Source organism: Vipera ursinii, assembly GCF_947247035.1.
Source record: "Vipera ursinii genome assembly, chromosome: 8".
NCBI classification, from domain to species: Eukaryota; Metazoa; Chordata; class Lepidosauria; order Squamata; family Viperidae; genus Vipera; species Vipera ursinii.
Window position 1 is genome coordinate 8,770,440 of NC_139519.1, and position 21,654 is coordinate 8,792,093.

Consider the following 21,654-nt stretch of genomic DNA (forward strand, 5'->3'; position numbering starts at 1 on the left):
GAAGGTGGAAAGAAAGAACATGACCAGCAGTAACAGAGATTGGCTCATCGCTTTGAGCACACGGTTGAAAGACCTGACTGATCAGATGAAGGAGAGCTCATCATGGAGAAAAGCTGTCTACTGTTTGGGTGTCTAGGAGACAACAACAACTTTATGGCACATAATCAAACAAATGAACAACTATGCTGTAATGATTGTACCTCTTACACAATAACACCTGAGTAATTGCTTGAAACTTGCAAGGAAGGATCCTGGTTCTTCCAATTTCGTGTCCTTTCAAGTCAGCCTTTCGAGAAGCTTCCTACACAAACTTTAGAGCAGGGGTCTGCAAACTCGGCCCTTTTATGACTCATGGACTTCAACTCCCAGAATTCTTCAGCCAGCATGCCTAGCTGAGGAATTCTGGGAGTTGAAGTCCAGGAGTGATAAAAGGGCCGAGTTTGAAGACCCCTGCTTTAGAGCGATGTGCCTCAAATGTCATACAGTTGTGGTGCAGATAAAATTCCTCAATTTTCCATTCTGTTTTTTATTAGTTTTATTCATTTATAACATAAAATATGGAAATACAAAAGCAAATATTAGGGGTCAACAGTAGAAAAAGGGAAAACAAAAAAGGTATGAAGAAAGGGAGGGGAAGAAACAAAAGGCGTGGACTTCCGACTCTCTCTGTTGCAGTAAAATCAGACATTAAAATTAAATCTCATTTTTTTTACATTGCTATAGTAGTATGCACTAGCCAATTTTTCATTCTGTGTGATCACTGGCTACATTAACTAGGTACTTTAATCCAAATTAATTGGGGAAGTCAATGTGTCAATAATAGCTGAATACCCTAACCCTTAAAGCCTACATTGATTTTCTCCACTTTTTAATGATTCTTTGCTAAGAAGATCCATCAACTCTCCATCCAGTAGCTGAAGTCTTTTTAAAATTGTCACACAACTGTTCTTGGTTCTTTTCAAAGAACCAAGTTTTTATTTACCTTTCTTCCAAGTTTTGCTTCTCTTTCTTTCAAGACTGTATAAGGAAATTCCACATCCTATTTTATCTGCACAACAGCCTGGAACGTTAAGCTTTGAGCTTCATAGCTGAACCTAACATTTTAGTATATTTTCTTTAACTTTGTAGAAGAGATGATGTCGCTTAATCTTACCTAGTTTGTGGCTTTCTCAGGCTGGCAAGTGGGGTATACATTAAATAAATCAAATTTATAAAAAAATAAACTATTTTTAAAAATCATGTTTTACAGAGCAGGTTTCCAAGGGATCCCCTATCCAATATCACAGAAAGTCCACAAGTCTTAAACTTGCCAAGTTTGAAGACCCCTGGTCTATGAATTGCTTCCTATCCAAAGCATCCAGTCCACAATCTTCATTGTGAAGTCTGAAACGCGTGGCCTGATCTTCGGATTTCATCTCTTTTCCCAATCCTTGCTTACTACAATATCTTGCCTCAAGCACAGTTCAAAACATCAAAAGCTTTGCCATTATTTAATGCTCTTTTAATTACCCCTATTAAAGAATTCTCTAGCGAAGGTAAGACCGTCTAACCAATCCTGGCTGCTCTTGCAAAAACTAAGAAGAATAGGAATTGCATAGTAATTGGGTGGGGACATCCCAGGGCTGCAGACTAGTCTGGGTACTTGAATAACAGCTCCAGAAAAGAAAAAAAAACCAATGACATGACACTTTCCATATTGTTGTCAAGAGAACCACACAAACATGAAATCACCAGGAGTCAAAATAATTTGGAGAGAGATTATAATTTACAATAAAGCGTTGGGCTTCAAATACCTGAACAACCGGTTGTCTTATTTGATACAGGCCTGGGCTTCCGATGCCTAGAACAGACTTCGGGAAGTGGTATCCATGCACTTCCGGTGGGCCATAGACTGGACTTCCAGAGGCCAGCTGGTTCTCCAAATTCAGGTAAATTTACCGGTAACTACCGGTTCTCCAGAACTGGTGCGAACTGGCTGAATCCCACCACTGGTATTACCCACATACAAATGTATGTTGTGTGCAATGGATGGAGATGGAGATGCATGCGTGTTTAAGGCATTTTACAACGTGTTAAAAGGCACTGAATCTTGGAAAATACAGCAAAAAAAAATTGCATGTAAAATATAACCAATACATTAAACAGACCGGCATGAAACAGGCAAAACTCTGCCAAAAGTGCTTTTACCAATTAGAAAAATGCAGCCAGACTAGGAATGAAGCCCATTACATTTCTTCACAGGTAGTACTAATACAGTCCCCAAGAAACCAAGAAACCTCATCCTCTCCTGGGCATAATCATTCTTTCAACTTCAATGTATCACACAAACACAAAAAGCCTTCTCCTTTACAGTTTACCTCACAGTGGGAAAAGGGAACTAGCAGTCTATCAGAGGCCTTGAACGAAGTTCCCATAAGATTTTATGAATATTCCTCAACACTTCCATTGTGTCTGGAAGCTGGCTGGCAATGAATGCAGCCGGATTACAATTGATGGAGCACAACTCCCAACGAAATGCCATCCTTCAAGGATGTTGGAACAACCCGAGGGTCTCAGACATTGCTGATGAGCTGAAGGATATCATACATGGATATACTGTATTTCATGTCACAACGAGGTTTATTTCCATTGTAAAAGGTACAAATATATTACACTATCTTTATCAAAACTGGTTTTAGCACAATCCACACACCTCTAATATTCTTCATTCTCCCCAATGCTTTCCCAATCTCAAGCACCCCGACTGAAGAAAACAGAAAGTTACAATCTCTCACTAAATCAGAAAGCTGGAAATGATGTTCACATAGGGTTATTGATTCCTGCTCCAGTATAGATGGGACCCAACTGAGGACCAAGCCAATTACACACCTCTAGGATACTAAATTGTCTCTTTTTGAATTTCTGAACTTACAGAAGGACGTCTGCAGATTCAAGAAATTGAATACCACGAAGAGTTTCATCATCTTGCCTCTTTTTATGCCCAGTACAAGTAAAACAGAAGTGGTGGCCACTATCTTGACATTTTACCTCCTGGGCAATGTCCCTATTTTTGGTAATAATCTTAAACTAACAAATATGCTGTGCAGATTTTTTCCCCCCGCTTCTAACAAACGGTTCCTTTTGAACTTCTGGTGCATTATCTTAATTTTTTGGGTGAGAGTGTGGGTAAATGTGCTGGCATCCATCCAAAGTACAGTGCAGTAGATAGATTTCAATGGATTAAAAATAACAGAAATCCCATTAATATTGGAAGTAGGGAACAAAATGCAATTTTCATTAAAAGCATCCATTTGATAACCATTCTCCTCTAGAGAGGTAAATCCTGGATTTTAAAAATTTCTTGTCCTGTTTTGGAAGTCCAGCTAGGCCAAGTTATAAAAATGAAAAATCTTAAAGACATGTTTTGCTGCAATCATGAATCACCCTGGGAGCTGAGATGCGTAGTCTAAATTACAATAATTATTTTCCAAATTGCATCTAGGAATAGAAACAAGCACTCACAAACTTGACATCAGTGTTTCTCAACCTTAGCAACAAAGATGCATAGAGTAGACTTCAACTCCTGGAATTCAGGGATTTTAAATCCTCACATCTTATAAGTTGCCAAGCTTGACAAATACTGCTTTATACCATTCAGCAACTTACTTCTAGGCGACACATGTTCTCTGCTTTTTCTGGCCAAGCTAAGTTGACTCTCATGATTTTATACCGAATCGGTTGCTTTGAAACTGACTCTCTTTCTGCTTCTGCCAGCTAACTGCAACACACCTAGGCTGGAATACAGTAAGGTAATTTCTGGCCTAATTATTTAAAGTTAAATTAAAGTTTTAATTTTCTTCAAAATTGGGTGATTTGCTGGAAGGACAATTCACTGCAAGTGTGAGCTCTTTGCCAAACAATTTCTGACATTCTGCACTATATTTCTCTTCTGCTGAGTATTCAAGGTAGATTTTTAATTGAGGAGAGCTGCAAACCATACAAGGGGCAAGAGCTCTCTTTTGTAACTTTAGAAAAATTTAACAATTTTTTTTTAGATACCATTTATAACTACCTTATTAGCACCACCTTATTGCAAAGCATTCAAAAGTATTATTAAAGCACACCAGGTAGACTGCCTTGCTACTGGCTAAGCACAAACCTCAAGTCTATTTTCCTGGAAGGAGCCTCCAATGTTTTATTCTCCTGCTGATCTTAAAAGCTCTCTCCCGTTCACAGGTGTTTTATTCTTGAAGCTAATTGAGCTTTCCCATACAGAGGATAATCCCTCAAATACTATTTAGGAAACATTAACTTTCAGCAGGGGTTTAGAGCAGGTAAACAAACTAATTATTGTTAATGTAATAAAAAGTGGCAATGTATGTGGCTAGGGCTACCCAGAAGCTAAACTTAAGATCAGGAGAATCTGATAACAATATAAAGTAAAGAATGGAAATTCTGCAAAACAGTATATACGACTTAGTTACAAAGCAAAGAATGTAAAACTTTGAGCTGTAGAACCAAATATAGGAATATAACATTTGTAGAGAAAAGGGTGTGTATTGCACGCGGCTTCAGAAAAATCCTGTTAACTTTGAGTGGTAACAGATTATATGTGTCTAATTAATGGAGGTACATTTTGCTGTTTGTGGTGCAGTAATTTATTGATTTAAACAAAGGACCCTCTGAAAGTCTTAAAAGAACTGATAGTACAGACAGTCCTCGACTTACAACATTTAGTGACCATTTGAGGTCACAGTGGCACTGAAAAAAGTGGCTAATGGCTATTTTCACAGTTACAACTGTTGCAGGATCCCATGGCCACATGATCAAAATTCAGGTGCTTGACCACTGCCTCAGATTTATGACAGATGCAGGATCCCAGGATCATGTGATCACCTTCGGGGACCTCCCGACAAGCAAAGTCAATGGGGAAGCCATAATATTTATTTAACAGCCGTGATACTAACAACTGCAGTGATTCACTTAACAAAGACGGCCGGAGAGGTCATAAAATGGGACAAAATTCATGTTCAGAATTTTGGGCTCAATCGTGGTCCCAAGTCAAGGACTACCTGTATTTCTAGGTTTCTCTTCCTTGTTATTCTGGATAACACAGTCTGGGTAACCTTGAAGATGAGAAAAGGCAAAAGGACATACAACATCTCTTTTGCAGGTTTTTCAGTTGCAAAGTTCTCAAGCCCTCGTGGGCTTTTTGAGTCGCTGCCTTTGAAGACTGAGCACTCCTGCTGACAGTGCAATGGCAGAACGTGGCACTTCCAGACAAAGCTGTGGGACACTGAATTGGAAGTCCTCCCTGCTTCCCATTGGCACGGTTGATGGGACTAATGTCAGCTTGCTTCTTCCTCAGGTGGGGCTTCACTGCCAGGGTTCCACTGTAGACAATGAAATGTGAGAGTCTATGGAGATTCTCCGTCATCCAGGTCGTGGTTGTCCCAAAGCTGCTTTTTCAAAAGGCAACTGGACTTTGTTTTTCCTCAAAGACGTTCCGCTTCTCCTCCGAGAAGCTTCTTTGGTTCTTGGATGAAGAAACCTCTTCAGTTCAGAAGCTTCAGAACTGAAGAAGCTTCTCAGATGAGAAGCGGAACGTCTTTGAGGAAAAACAACGCCCAGCTGCCTTTTGAAAAAGTGCCTTTGGGATGGAATCTGAGGCTGTCTGCATTCAAAGCATTTGTTCTACCCTTCGCCCAGCAATAGTTAAAACCTGCACACAAAGCTGATTACAATTTGGAGCTCCCATCTTCCCTTCCCGCTTATGCAAAATAAATATTGGAGAGGTAACGTCTCAGGACAATATTCTAAGGAGGCTAACATTTATTAATGATAGAGGACAGAAGAGACTCCAATAAAACCATGCCTTCTTGGACCTTTTCCCACCACGAATTCTGGCACTTGTCCCTGGCTGGCCTCTCCTCGCAGCAATTGTTTTTTCCTTCGGAACTGCAGTCCTCAGAGGGGTTACACTGTTCCGCCTCAGTTTCCTCTTGGCTTTCAATTTCTTCTCCCCATTGATCTTCTAGTGGATGTTCTGGGTTTTGGCACAGATCCTCTTCAAGATCACATTTGCCTCCTTTGCGCGAGGTTGGCACTTGCACGCCTATACTCTTGTTTTTCCATTTCTTGCACACCTGGACTTCCTGCCCTTCTACTTCTACCCCATCGTCCTCATCCAGATATATGTTTAAAGGCACATCGAGGTGAATACCCAAAGGAATCATTCTTTTCTTTCGGCAAGGATGTGTTGAACAGCAGCACTGAAGGGCCTTCGCATAAGTCGCCTTCGCTTTCTTTTGTTCCCAACATTTCGCCTTTCCCCCTCCTTTTGAGCATTTTGCCTTTTGGTAGGACGTTGGCTTGCTTCTTTTTGGCGTACCGAAGTTGCTACATATTGAAATTTTACACTGGGAGTCGTTTCTGTTGCTTGCAAGGGAGCAGGAGGAATTCTTCTTACATACTTCCTTTCTTTCGGTCCAAGCACAGACAGCAGAAGAACACTCGTCATCGCTCAGCTCGTCTTTACATCTTTGCCTCTTTCTGCCGCAAGGGGTTGATGGGCTTGCAAAACCAGGGGCTCCCTCGCATCCACTTTTGTTGCACGAATACTGGTTTCTCTTGGGGCATTTCCGCCCGCGTGGAGAGGATCGAGGGCAAGCTAGACATGGGCCTTGGGTCTGAACTGGCTTGCGGTAGCTCTGGGTGATGAACTCTGCCATAGAATAGCTGACCCCAATCTTCTTGGACAGCTGCCTTGGGGTCAGACCTAATTCCCGCCACCTGGTTTTGTCAATTTCCATTCTTGTTCTGCCTACCATCTACCCCATGTTCATGTCAGCTCCCTATGGCCTTTGCTCCCTATGGCTTGCTATGATCTACTAAGGCCAGAGGTTCTGTGACATAAGTAGCTGCAGAGCTGATGTCATAAGCATCACTACATTTAAGCTAGCCTCCTGTATGTCACATGTCTCTTTTGGGTTGAAGATCCAAGGTCATGCTGCAAAAATAAATCTTTTTAACAAGGTAATTCCTGGATTCTTGTTGTAGGAATCCCATCTTGCATTTGCAAGAATGGACACATCCATCAGGGATATTTTACCAGTCTAGGAAGGCCTTGCAATGATAACAGCCCATTTAATCAAATGTATTTATATCTTCCCAAGTGTTGGTGATTTCAAAGAGACTTTCTTAGGAGACACTACGACCTGCCATCATTCAGGAGAACGTAAGGAGGGAAACATAAAAAGGGAGCTGAAGATGCTTCTTGGATGAGAAGCGAAATGTCTTCAAAGAAAAACAAGAAAATCCAGCTGCCTTGTGAAAAAGCATCTTTGGGATAAAAAGGGAAAGTCTGTCTGACCCTATCCATCTGTTAGAGGAGGGGGCTGATGTAAGAACTTTTTTCACCTCTGAACTGAATGTTTGACTCCAACTGCCCCTTATTCTAGCTCAGACACGTCAAACACAAGGCCCGGGGGCCGGATCCGGCCCGCGAAGTGGTTTCATGCGGCCCGCGAAGCCATCCTGGAAACAGTGAGGGAACAGCCCCCGCTGCCTTGGCCCTGGCCCAGAGACCCTCCTTCTGCCAGAGACCCTCAGATCTGTCCCACTCCTGCCCAGGCCCCCAAAGGCACCCTTGATGCAAACGATGTAGATTTGGCCACGCCCACCCAGTAGGCCATACACACTCTAGCCACGCCCACCCAGTAGGCCACACCCACCCTGGCCATACCCACCCGGCCCCCTGAGGGCAACCGCAATGCTGATGCGGCCCTCAATGAAATTGAGTTTGACACCCCTGTTCTAGCTCTTCAGAACTAAGAGAAGATGCAGGAGAAGAACAGGTGGAGTGAAGAGAGGAATCAGCCTGGAGTCATTACTTTCCGGTCTAAGCCCAACCCCTCTTGAATTTGTATAGGAAGAGCATTAAATTAGCTTAACTGGAATTTAATGTGTGGTCCTCATTCTTCATGCCTGACAGAAGCTTAGTATGTCCCCATTCATTGAATGAAACATTTATGGAAAGTATTTGCACGCTTGCGTGTTTACATTAAGCCAAGTCATGTTGACAAACTCAAAACTAATATTTCTCAACCTTAGCAACTTTAAGATATGTGGACTTCAACTCCCAGAATTCCCCAACCAGCATGACTTGAAGTTCAGACATCTTAAAATTGCTAAGGTTGAGGAATACTGCTCAAAACTAACAAAAAATTTGGCAAATTAGTCCAAACTTGTTCTCCAAATTTGAGCTTTTGGGTTCTACTTTTGACCACACAGTAGCTATATTTCAGTACAGCTTTAGCACGAGGTAAAAAATGTGATGGCTTTCAGACTTCATAACAACTACTACACTGGCCTTTCCCACCTCTTCATTTAGAAGTAGATTTTATTGAATTTCATTTCTCTCTCTCTTTTTCAAAAGAGCTGTTGCTTTTAATTTGTTCTGTTGCTTTGTATGCAATGTCATTCTTTCTTTTCATTGTATTATTATTTCATAGCTATCTTGTTAGTTGCCCTGGAAACAAATCAATACTAACGTGCATGATATAAAAGCAGTTCAACAGCAGTTCAACATGATACAATCCACTCACCAGCAAATTGCAAAATATTCTGCTGATATCAATAAGGTTTAATGAGAGCTTAACTGTTTATATTCACAGCATATAAATAGGCTAGCTAGTGTTCTAACTAGCAAAGCATTTAGTGATGCAATCATTGCATGCTAAATTATTTTTTGACTGGATCATGTCCACTACAATTAACCTGTAAGAATAGACGCCCAGGCAGATAAAGGTTCTGTAGACTTCATTATCAGTGAAAACACTTACCTCCTCCCCAGATCATGTTAGGAAAAAACTTGTCCATTATACACTATAAATTAGTTCTAAATGGGAAACAGTTCAATTGTGGCATTCCTGCATTTTCATTCCATCCATCTCAATAACACTTGCTATAGTGTATTACAGAATTACATTACGTTATTTAGAAAATAATCAACTTTTCACATTAGGCCAAAACGCCGTCATAGTTATTGGCTACAACCCACTGGACGTTACCTTGGGGAACATGATTAAAATTAATGGGAACTGCCCCAAAGCACGCTGAGGCACCTGTTCCTGAGACTTAAATAACAGTGTAGATTAATGTGTTATGCCCTAGGACAGGGTCTACAACCTTGACAACTTTTAAGATTTGTGGACTTCAGCTCCCATAACTGGCTGAGGAATTCTGGGAGCTGAAGTCCACAAGTCTTAAAAGTTGTCAAGGTTGCAGATCTCTGCCCTAGGACTTAGCATTATAGCCTTCTATGTTATACGTATTTGAGATTTCAACTTGCTAGTAGTGATATAAAGGTCACAGGAAACATTTCCCAGTATAATGAGTGGAAATTAACATTATTGTGCTGATCTCTTGGACAGAGGGTTCAAAAAAAAAAAAGCCAGTGCAGTCCTAGGGTGCATTAACAGAGGAATAGAATCAAGATCACGTGAAGTGTTAATACCACTTTACAATGCCTTGGTAAGACCACATTTGGAGTTCTGCATCCAGTTTTGGTCATCACAATGTAAAAAAGATGTTGAGACTCTAGAAAGAGTGCAGAGAAGAGCAACAAAGATGATCATGGGACTAGAGGCTAAAACATATGAAGAATGGTTCAGGAATTGGTATGTCTAGTTTAATGAAAAGAAGAGGACTAGGGGTGACATGATAGCAGGGTTCCAATACCTGAGGGGCTGCCACAAAGAAGAGGGGCTCAAGCTGTTCTCCAAAGCACAAAGGACAAGAAGCAGTGGATGGAAACTAATCAAGGAGAGAAGCAACCTAGAACTAAGGAGAAATTTCCTGACAGTTAGAACACTTGATCAGTGGAACAACCTGCCTCCAGAAGCTGTGAAAGCTCCAACAGTGGATGTTTTAAAGAGGAGATTGGACAACCATTTGTCTGAAATGTATAGGGCCTCCTGCTTGTTCAGCAGGTTGGACTAGAAGACCTCCAGGGTCCCTTCCAACTCCATTATTCTAAACCAGACCCAGGGATGGATGATGTGCATGTGGCCAGTTTGTTTGCATGGTACTGCATCCATTAGTGGCAATCTTACACAAAAGCATTTCCTTCAAAAGCCATGTGGTTAGCCATGTTTGAAAATGGCCATTTTATTGTCCCTTTGAGATATTGGAAACAATCTACACGATGCTCCAACACACCCTTCTATTCTCATTGGCAAAACCCTCACATACATTATTATTGTTGTTTATGAAATGCCACCACTATACATGTAGCCCTCATTTAATGACCCTTCCTTCAGTGATCTTCTGAAATTACAGTGGCAGGGGCACTCAACAAAGGGACTTACACCCCAGGCCTGAAGTTACCAGCTATTTCTGCACCTTCATGATTGGTGATTGCAGTCTGGATGCTTGGCAACCAGTTTGCACTTACAATGGGTTGCCAAGCACCCTGTGACTGTATGATGATCACCATGTGCAATCTTTTCTGTGGGCTTTCAGCCTTTTGCAGCTAACCCCAGAAATGAGATGAACTCCCTCTTGTCTCACGTGTGTGTGTGTGTGTCTGCAAGTACCCATTCTTGCAAACATCGGGGCTGTAAATCCTCTAAGGATGACAATCTTGTTTGGATTTGGGGATGGACCTTTTTTGACTACATCCAGGAGACGAGAAAGAGGCCTCTTGTTTCCAGATCCACCCTGCCTCTCTGCTCAGGGGCTGAAAATTCTGCTTAAAGTTTGGCAAGGAGGAATTTCACTCCCGAACACACACTCGTGTTACAAGCCTGCACAGGGTCACCCAGTGTCTGCACCCCAACTCTGAGGCACCCGCCCTCCTCACCTGAAACCCTGACTGCCTAACAACCTGTGAGATCTTTTAATGACCGTAACTGAAAGTCCTAAGATTGCAGTCATTAAGCAAACTGCTGATGTGACAAATGGGCAAGATGCGGGCCCGGTTGTCAAGCACACTACATGCGCTCAGATGATTCTGGAGGGAGGGGCAGATGCTGTATCTTCGGAACCCATCGCAAATAGCTTTTGGGAGGTCCATCATAACTTTCCATGGTCTCTAAGTGTCGTGACTACCGGTAATATTTGATTCATAAAAATTTGGGTCCAATTTTGGTGGAGACAAGTAAAAAAAAACAGGAGCTGTTTTGTATATGAACCCACAATTACAACCAAAAATGACACAGACTGATGACCAATGGCAGATACATGAGGGCTGAAATTAATTTGAATGAAACCAAGACCATGATATTAGAAATATAGGCCCCAAAGGAAAACAAAGCTATTGTTTTTCTATCATTTCTTCACTCTTCCCCGAAGATCTATTAAGGATAAAATCTATTCATTAATAGTCCTAAGGACTTGAAAGCACCTCAGAAAAACAGAAACCTAAGAGTAGAAAGATTCAAACCCACAGAAATAATAAGATTTGGATGCTCTACCTGTAGCCCTTGCTCTTTTTATAGGCAAGACAAGTGGAAATGCACATTTTGCTTTTGTTTCAATTCAAATTTTAATTTAAAAAAAAAGTTAGTGAAAAGGAAGGAGCAAGACATTTTTCAAGTTACATATTCTTTTTTTTTCTTGGAGATGAAAGAATTAAAAAAAAATCACAAATGGAAAGATGGTCAGAGGCTGATGGGCATCTCTTTAGAAGTACAAGAAAGCTTATTTATTACATCATTACAACCCAGCAGCCTCTCTGCTATGCTTGTATTTGCAGGCATCTCTGCCAGTAAACACGCTTTATGGAATTTGTAAAGGAAAATACTGACTTTATTTTAAACCAGAAACCAGGGGTGTCCAGCCTTAGCCACTTTTAGACCTGGAAACCTCAACTCCCAGAATTCCCCAGCCAGCATGGCTGGCTGGGGAATTCTGGGAGTTGAAGTCCACAAGTCTTAAAATGGCTACGTTTGGACACCTCTGCCATAAACCATCAGAATCGGGGGAGAGAAAACTCAGATGGAAGCTGCAAAGTGGTTAGTCCTGGAGATACTCTGGTCAAAAAAGAAAAGAGGCACAGGAATGGGTGTCCTTTTTAAAAAAAATAAAAATGAAAGGGTTCCCCCAGTAACCCTGAGCCTTGTCCACGTAGGCCCCGAGCAGCTGACAGCACCTTTATTTTTGTGAGAGTGTTTGGCACTCTGAGGTGTACTGTGTATTTCTCCTTCCAGTTTATTTGAATTTTTCTCCATGGGTGTCTTTTCTCTCTCTCTCTCTCTCTCTTTTTTTCTTTTTGCAAACAGTGGAAACCTGTCCCTCACGTAAGGGAAGGCTGTTCTCACAGCTGGAAGATCACTTCCGTGTGTGCAGCGTGTCCTGGAATTTGGTGCTGGTGTATCGTAAATGGAAACCCTTCTTGTTTATGGTGTCATCTGAGTGAAATCTTACCATCACGGAGTCACCAGCAGAGTAGACCTCTTCCGGAGGCTAGCAGAAAGGGGAAGATGAAAGAGAAATGGTTCAGGTGATGAGTGAGGTAGCAATAGCAATAGCACTCAGACTTATATACCGCTTCACGGCCTTCTCTAAACGGTTTACAGAGCCAGCATATTGCCCCCAAACAACCTGGATCCTCATTTATCGACCTTGGAAGGGTGGAAGGTTGAGTCAACCTTGAACTGGTCAGAATCGAACTGCCAAACTGCGGGCAGCCGGCAGTCAGCAGACGTAGCCTGCAGTACTGCATTCTAACCACTGCGCCACCACGTCTCATAACTTGTGATACCAGGATTCCACGAAGTCCTTATAATCTTTTTGTTTTGTTTTGTCTTGAGTGGTCCTTGGTGCTCTTTGGACCCCAAGGATTCCTTATTTCAACCCTGAGCTACAAATATTCTTCAGTGGTTCCCAGACTTCCTTCGTTACACCTCCTACACATGGTACTATAATTGCTCAAAACTGGCGATGTTCTTTCCTTCATTTTTGAGATCAGGAACACATGAAACCATGAACCAGCTGCCTGCAATTAGTGCAGGTTCGCATCCCACTAGGCTCAAGGTTGACTCAGCCTTCCATCCTTCCGAGGTAGGTAAAATGAGGACCCAGATTGTTGGGGGCAATAAGCTGACTTTTTAATAATGCCGCTTGGGGTGTGTGTGAAAGCCCTAATAAGCAGGCATATACATAGAATGAAGGCTACTGCTAAGCTTGTAAGCCGCCCTGAGTCTTCGGAGAAGGGCGGGATATAAATGTAATAAAAATAAATAAATAAATAAAGTAAAAACAGAAAGGGACCCGTGGACGCCTAATCTCCACGAAAGCAAAAAATCCCCACCACTTTGCTTTATTAGCCCATTCCTTGCAACTTGTACAGAATGAGGTAACACCTAGAGCTTTACGTTAATGCTGGACATCATCATAAACACACACACACCCACAAGAAACAAAATACAGGTAATCCTCAACTTACAACAGTCCGTTTAATGACCATCCAAAGTTACAACGGCACTTAAAAAAGTGACTTATGATCGTTTTGCACTCTTACAACTGTTGCAGCATCCCCAAGGCCATGGGGTCAAAATTCAGATGCTTGGTAACTGATTCATATTTATGACAGTTGTAGTGTCCCGGGGTCACATGATCAACTTTTGTGACTCTCTGACAAGGAAAGTCAATGGGGAAGCCAGATTCACTTAACAACCAGGTTATTAACAACTGCAATGATTCACTTAGCAACTTTGGCACAAAAGGTTGTAAAGTGGGGCAAAACTCACAACAAATGTTTCACTTTGCAACATAAATTTTGGGCTCAATTGTGGTCATAAGTCAAGGACTACCTGTCATTATGAACAAATCATCTACAACGGGATGTGTGTTAAGTCTCCAGAACCTTATTTTATAGGTTGATTTCACAGAAAGACGTAAAAAAGGATTTATAGAGCCCATTAAAAGAACTTCCTCAAGACATATAAGGCCACGTTTACATGGACAGACCTTACGAATCAAAGCTGGACATCTTCTGTCTAATTAGCCAAAAGACACAAACCTGGAAGCTCCATTGTTCCAGAAATGAATTCCATAACAATGGAAATATCTGAATATATTGCCTCTGTTTTCAAACCACAGGATACTAATGTTCCAAGCTATCTCTGAAATCCCCACATTTTAAAAAGAACATTGCCAACCATCAACAATTTTGCAGAAAACATCATTCTAATCAGCAAGGGATATCGGTGTGCCACCAATTCATCACAGTGAATTACACAAGGGCTTAATATTTGCATGTATTCTGCATCCATTTTTCCCCCAAAACCAGATGAATATTCTCATCATATTTTTATGCCACACATAAGCACGGCGGAAAGAAATGTGCAATACAAAATATCTCACCCCAGAGCCACAGTAACGTCCAAGGCGTGGAGCTGTCCCATCATAGCCATCAAACAGCTCCATGTAATCATAACCACAGTCAGCTTCTTCCTCAATCTCAAACGTTTGGAAGATGAGTTCAACCCCATAGCCTTCCTCGGCCACAATCACCCATTCACAATCTGAACCCCCAGGATAGTTGTTGTCCCCAAATTGCGCGTGGGAATAGAGATCCTTGGTTTTCACTTCAGCTCGCACCTGGCCCCCACACTCTGGAAGCAACAAAATACACAAACATACATTAGGGACCTTGGTTAATCCAGTATTCGGTTAGAGGGAAAGGACAGACATCTACACACCAAGAAAGAAGACGGTCCCTTCCTGGTGGGCATGCAGCGCAATAGAGGAGTCTTCTACCTACATGAATACAAGTTCTAGATTTTTCTTAATGGGGAAAAAGGACTAGAACAGTGATGGCAAACCTTTTAGAGACCAAGTGCCCAAACTACAACCCAAAACCCACTTATGTATCATTGGGTGCAGGGTAGGGGTGGCCCATTGGGTGGACATGGCCCATTGGGTGGGGGTGGCCCATTGGGTGGGCATGGCTGCGGTGGTAACAGCAGACTGGGTGGGACTAAAAAGCTCAATCAATCAATTCCAACGTTGTGAGATCTTTTTTTTTTCCTGCGAGAAGTTGAAATTGATTAATTGAACCTTTTTTTTTTGCACACGGCGATGGAGGCCTAAAGCAAAAAGGTTTTTAAAAACCCAGCTGAAGGCCTAGGACTGGGGCGACAGTGTACGTGCCCACAGAGAGGGCTCTGTGTGCCACCTGTGGCACGCATGCCATAGGTTTGCCACCATGGGACTAGAAGTAGTGGAACCTGGCTTATTTATTTGTTTAATAGTTGATTTCTATAGCTCCTCATCTCAGCCAGTGATTCTGGGCAGTGTACTTTGTAAAAAACACAAGACAATTAAAACAAAACAGTATAAAAGTTAATACCATATAATGGTTGCCAAGTAAAATAATTGCCATACATATTAATATAGATGAGCCAATAACACACTCAGGCCCCATCAGGTCTTCCCAGTTTTATGAAAGGCCAGCCGAGTCAGGGTCCTCCTGATCGATGAAGGGAGAATGTTCCTGATGGAGGGGGCTACGATAGAGAAGGCCACATCTCCTAGTCTCTGCCAGTCGATATTCCTTGACTAATGGAACCCATAACACACCCTGCTGGACTGAACTGGACAGCAGAAATACCCAGGAGAAGATGATCTCTTAGGTAACCAGTCTCAAGTCATGAAAAGCTTTCAAGATGACAACCAGCATCTTAAATTCCCTTCAGAAACATCCTGGCAGTCGATGCAACTCATGTAGTAGTGGCATTACCTGTGTCAAATATCTACTATCTAATATCTACACATGTAAGCAGTGTAAATGTAAGCGTTATGTGTGTCACCACCTACTACCCTTGCACCCACATTCAGCTGAAGCTTCTAAATGCTCTTTAAGGGCAGCCCTATGTAGACCCATTGCAGTAATCCAGTCACGAAGTTGTGACAGTATGAGACATTGTGAGCAAAGCCTCATACTGGTTCAACTATTCTACAACTGTTTTTTTTTTTTGCTTTGATTGGCAGGAAAGGTTTAAACCGGCAATCTTTCCTAACCTCTATATCTGTCCTTTTTTTTCTTTTTCTTTTTTAAAAAAGGTAGTTATCTGTCCATTGTTAGTGTTCTCATGTGCTCAAAGTCCTGATGGTCAAATTAATGCATCTCAGTTTTCTTAACATTATGAAGAGAGACTGAAGAATGCAACATCTCCTTAAAATTTAATTCCTCACAGAGGCTCCCCAAAGATTTATGCATTTATTATGGGGAAAGGATGAAAGGTAACAGTCCTGATCTATCAACAACTTTGAGCTGTGATGATTGGAGGCATTTATCAGCTTTAGAAGCATGTGCCTCACTTCAATTCTGTTTGAGTACTGCCAAAATTTAATAACGAACCAGCACTGAGGCTTACCTGATGTGTAGGCTGCCTCAAAGCCTTTCTTTTGAATAGAGTTGTCTGAAAAAAATCTGAGGAACATCCTGTTGCTAGTAGAGATGATAGGATCTGGTTCTTTAGATCCACAAAATCGTCCCAGGACAGGAGCTTTAGCATCTTTTCCATTGTAAACCTCGAGGTGATCATATGTGCATTCCTGGTGGAGTTCAATATCCAGCTCTCTGAAGGTCTGAAAAAGAATTGCTGTTAAAAAAAAGAAGAAAAAGAGAAGAGAGTGCACGTACAATACTTTCGAGTCGTATGAAATAAATTTAATGTAGAGAAAAGTAAGGTTTACACTTAGGCAGGCTAAACCAAATGGACAAGCAGAGATTAGGTGAAACCTGGCTCAAAGATTGAGAGGGATCTTGAAATCCTAGAGGACGGACATTTACTGTAAATATGCGGCAGCCAAAAAAGCTAATATGATCCTTGATTGCATAAACAGAGGCAAAGACTTACGATTGCATGAAGTATTAGTACTGGTTTATAAAACCTTCATAAGATCACACCTGGAATACTTCATCCAGTTTGGGTCACCAGATTGTAAAAAAACGATGTTGAGACTTTGGAAAAAGCGCAGAAAAGAGCAACTAAAACGATTAAGGGCCTGGAGATTAAAACAAATGAGGAACGGTTGCAGGAATTGGGTAGGGCCAGTCTAGAGAAAAGAAGGACTAGGGGTGACATGATAGCAGTCTTCCAGCATTTGAGGGGCTGCCACAAAGAGGAGGAGGTCAAACTTATTTTCCAAAGCACCAGAAGGCAAGACAAGAAACTAATCAAGGAGAGAAGCAGCCTAGAATTAAGGAGAAATTTCCTAACAGTGAAAACAATTAACCAATGGTTCAGCTTGCCTTCAGAAATTATGAGTGCTCCAACACTGGAGGTTTTAAGACGATATTGGACAATCATTTGAAATGGTATAGGGTTTCCTACTTGAGCAGGAGGTTGGACTAGACAACCTCCAAGGTCCCTTCCAGCTGTATTCTGCATTCTGTTCTATTCTTTTGTCAGCAACTAATGTTAATGGAGAATTACTTTGAACTGGGCATAGTGAGTTGCAGGACATCACTTGTGAAATCAAGTAGCTGGCCATCCTACGTTTCCCGAATAATTTCATCTTGCCACTGGGAAGTTGTGTTCCCTAAGAATGTCAGACATGACTCACACCATGGAATCCCAGTACATTTCCAATGCTTTGGACTTGAACTTCATCATGCCTACCTAGATATACTATTGGCTGGTGCTATGTTGTTATGGGAATTGAATTATGACGCCTCTGGCTGGCACAATTGTGGGAAGAACAGTACACTGTCATCCTCACAAATTTGGATGCCACTATCCTATCTGAAATTGTGTAATCCGCAGAAGCCACGTGGGCGGGAGTTTTCCTGGATTAATGAAATGATGTGTGGGAGGACTGTAGAAGGAGACATGTTGTTCAGATAATGCTTAAGTTAGGATTTTGCTTCCTGATAAATTTTATTCTCTTTTATAGTCAGTGAAAGGACTTTCCTTTCTTTGATGCACAGCATGGAATAATAGTCCATTATGGGAAGGAGATCAGGATGTATTAATATTTGTGCCTATTGTTATCTTACTATCTTCTTCCTGGTACTTTACCAATTTGATATGGTGTCCTGGTGTAGTTGTTATTGCCCAGCTACATTCCTTCTTGCTTGGGTATTTATCAGGCCAGTTTGGACTGGTGATGGTTCCAGCGATGGATGTCATCTTGTGATCGCAGCCAGCTAGAATAAAAACAAGTTCATAAATAGACAAGTTCCAAAAGATTTCCTTCCTAAATCAATCCAGCTTGCATATATCCATCCAATGTAGAGTCACCGAATTGAGCTGTTAACAAATCTGACCTCCTAGAAAGATAGCATCTTTCAACCAGGTTTAATCATACTTATTGAACCACATTTATCTACCTGAACCATGTGTATTTATCAGATTAGCATTGGCTTTCTTTTTTTTGTATATATATTTTATTAGAATTTTTTAACATAACGTAAATCATTCAGTAATTTGTAAACAGTATGTTGTCTGGGTAATATTTATAAGACAATCCTTAATAATTAATTTCTATGATCTATATTCCGTATGTTAATTTCATTTGATTTCCCCTTTCCCCAAAGTATCTTTCTTTGCAAAACATTAGATTAAGACAATAGAGTAGTTTCAATAATCCTATTTGTCATTTGAGTTGCCTTATCGTAAATCCTGTTACCGTGTTTATTTCAGCTTATTTCTCCCCCCAAATTCTAAATATTCTTACTAGTGACGATTTTTTCAACAGTTAACTATATTTACATTGGTGGATTTAATTCTGTTTTTTTCCATATTAGCCCTCTCACGCTTTTATATTTCTTAATCAATAAGTAAAAAAAGTAGAAAGAGAAAAGAAAAAAGGAGAGAGACAAAAAAGAAGGAAAAAAAGAAAAAGAAGAAAGAAGGGAAACAAGAAAAAGAGACAAGAGCACTGAGATACAAACAATAACATACAACTTAAAATAGGCATCCGTCCTAATTTAATATATATTTATTCCCTCAATTTCTTATTCTTTTTGACCATAGCTAAGAATGTATTTAATCTATTCAAACTTTAAGCTCTAATCATCTTTCAGTTCTAATCATCTAATCCTTTAACTCTCATTCAAAACACATTTTTATGCTTTTCTTATCGTCACATTTAAATAACTAAAACATTTGCTTTTGTTTAAATCATTTCAACCTTTTTTTTAACAGAAAGGAAAAAAACACAATTATATTGGTTAAGAAAAAAAAAAGAAAAAAAATTCATCCCTCTAAGAGGAACATATTTCAAAGTTTTCCCATTTCTTTAGCCGTATTCAAACAAATGTTTCTTTTTTAAGTATTCTCTCTGATAAATCCCCAAATTTACAGAATAGTCTTCTGATATGAGACTTCCGGAAGCATTGGTCCCAACACAACTGAAAGATGCCAGATGGGGAAGACGCTAAGGCAGAAATATCCAACCTTAGCCACTTTAAGATTTGTGGACTTCAACTCTCGTGGCTGGCTGGGGAATTCTGGGAGTTGAAGTCCACAGGTCTTAGAGCGGCCAAGATCGGACACCCCTGATCTAAGACTTCAGGAGACATAAATGGCAAATGTTACAAACAAATGCTTTCCAAAAGACATGAAAGCGTACTATTTATTTTCACTAGTACCCGTGGACTGAAATAATCTGATCGGATATGTTATAGCTGTCCAAGACATGTCGTAGAAAGTGTGGTGATGACAGTTATCTAGAGCAGTGTTTTACAAACTTAGCAACTTTAAGATGGGTGGACTTCTGGGAGTTGAAGTCCATCCATCTTAAAGTTGCTGAGGTTGACAAAGACTACTGAAGAGTATGGGAACAAGAAAGATCATGATCAAGCGAATAAATATGGAAAGAAACAGCATGGCTATAAATGAACATTTCCTGGATGAGGAAAAGAGCAAGATACTATCAAAAAGAGCTCCAGTTCTGTTTTATGCCTCTCCAAAACTTTTGATCCGTTAAACCGGGAGCCACAGAATTTGGTAATACCGAAAAGATTTCCCATAGGAAATCTGGACAATAATCCGGGAGCCACAGAATTTGGTAATACTGAAAAGATTTTCCATGGGAAAAGGAGTGTTAAGCACTGGGGAAATCAGAAGATTGAGGCAGTTGATTCAAAGTGGGCTGGATCTCTTGTGGGCGTGCAGCAACTCACGACTGATGATGTGTTTGACCCCTCCTTCGGGCTCAGTCTAGTCATCTCCTATAAGGAGTTAGACAGGATTGCACTCTATCCCCATGCCTGTTATGGAATCGACACATATTAAAATTGCCATGTTCGAAAAACACAGATTTATAGTGTAAGAGCTTATCTTGCAAAGTCAAGGGATTTATTCTTAATTTTAATTTATATCCTGCCTTTATTATTTTTATAAACAACTCAAGATAGTGAATCCATCCAACCTCCCATCCTCCTCCTCTTTTCCTCACAGCGACGGCCCTGTGAGGTGGGTTGGGCAGGGAAAAAGGGATTGGCCCAAGGTCACCCAGCTGGCTTTCATAGCTAAGATGGGATTAGACCTCATAGTTTCTTAATTTCTAGCCCTGTGGCTTAATTACTAGACCAAAATGAAATGAATGAATGAATGTCATGCAACATATTGCCATTTTGGATATGGAAAGCATCCATGTAAGTAGACAACTTGACCCAAATAAGGGTTTTTTTTGCATATGGAGTTTAGTGAAACATTATGACCATAGTCTTTGGAGACTCAGAGCGGGAGCCCTTTTCATTAAGAAAATAAGGTGTATTACCTTCTTTACAGTCATGTTTGTTGTCATGTAGCACAAAGCCACTGCGGCACTGGCACTCATAGCTGCCAAAAGTGTTGAGACATTCATGCTGGCATCCCCCGTTATCCTTCGAACATTCATCTTTGTCTAGGAAAGAAGTGTCAACTGCTTAGCAAGCTTCTCTATATTGAGTCGCATGATCACTGCAGGTAACTTGATTACATCCACATCAGCTCAGTAATTTTTTTTTAAAAAAGACAATTTCCTGCATTTGAACTCCTTTCTTAAAATCTATGCCTTACCACCTTCTTTGTGGCCTCTTCTTTAGTAGGAGTAGAACTCAATGAAACATGGAGCCAGTTAATTCGCTAAGCAGAATAAAATAGTTATTTTCCTCTTTTATTAATCTAGATGTATTATGCACTCGAATTTCCCCAGTGCCTTTACAAATTATTTGCAGATAATAATCGAGTTGTCAAGAAAGACTTCAGCCTAACTTTCTCCCGGGCACCAGAGTCTGGTATATAAACTGGGTATCTCTTATCACTGTTTGTGTCTCTTCAGTTTAGCCTTGGTCAAATCAAAAAATAAACTGTGGTTACTATTCTTAGGCTGTGCCTCTACGACTGCTATTGTTGCCCTGATCCAAATTTGACTTTTTTAATGCAAAAATACGGTAAGCTACAAAACCACAGGCGGCTCACACGCTCAGCCAACAACCAGGCTGATCTAGAAATAAATCTGCAAACACAACATCAGCATTCACCCAAAAGAGCAGAACGTAAGAGAAAACCGTATCGCACCCGCAGTTCTAGCCAACGAACAGCCGAAGTCCCATTTAGATCTAGAATGGGCATAACCATTACCTGCTTACTGGACAGAGGACTGAGTTTAAAAACAGACACAGCGACAACAAGGAGATGCAGAAAAGAGAACAGGAGACGGCATTCTTCT

At 40.9% G+C, this 21,654-nt stretch overlaps 1 protein-coding gene across 1 annotated transcript in view; it reads right to left on the minus strand.

The window, feature by feature from the left end:
- Positions 1–11,520: 11,520 nt before the first annotated feature.
- The window catches only part of BMP1 (bone morphogenetic protein 1), a 133,283-nt gene continuing 123,149 nt past the window's right edge, over positions 11,521–21,654 (minus strand). The window contains exons 16-20 of the mRNA XM_083368440.1: positions 20,722–20,847; positions 18,015–18,142; positions 16,365–16,578; positions 14,350–14,600; positions 11,521–12,447 (exon numbers count right to left, since the gene is read on the minus strand). Of these exons, the coding sequence (XP_083224566.1) occupies positions 12,313–12,447; positions 14,350–14,600; positions 16,365–16,578; positions 18,015–18,142; positions 20,722–20,847 (854 nt within the window). The 3' untranslated portion in view covers positions 11,521–12,312. The remainder of the gene's footprint in view (positions 12,448–14,349; positions 14,601–16,364; positions 16,579–18,014; positions 18,143–20,721; positions 20,848–21,654) is intronic.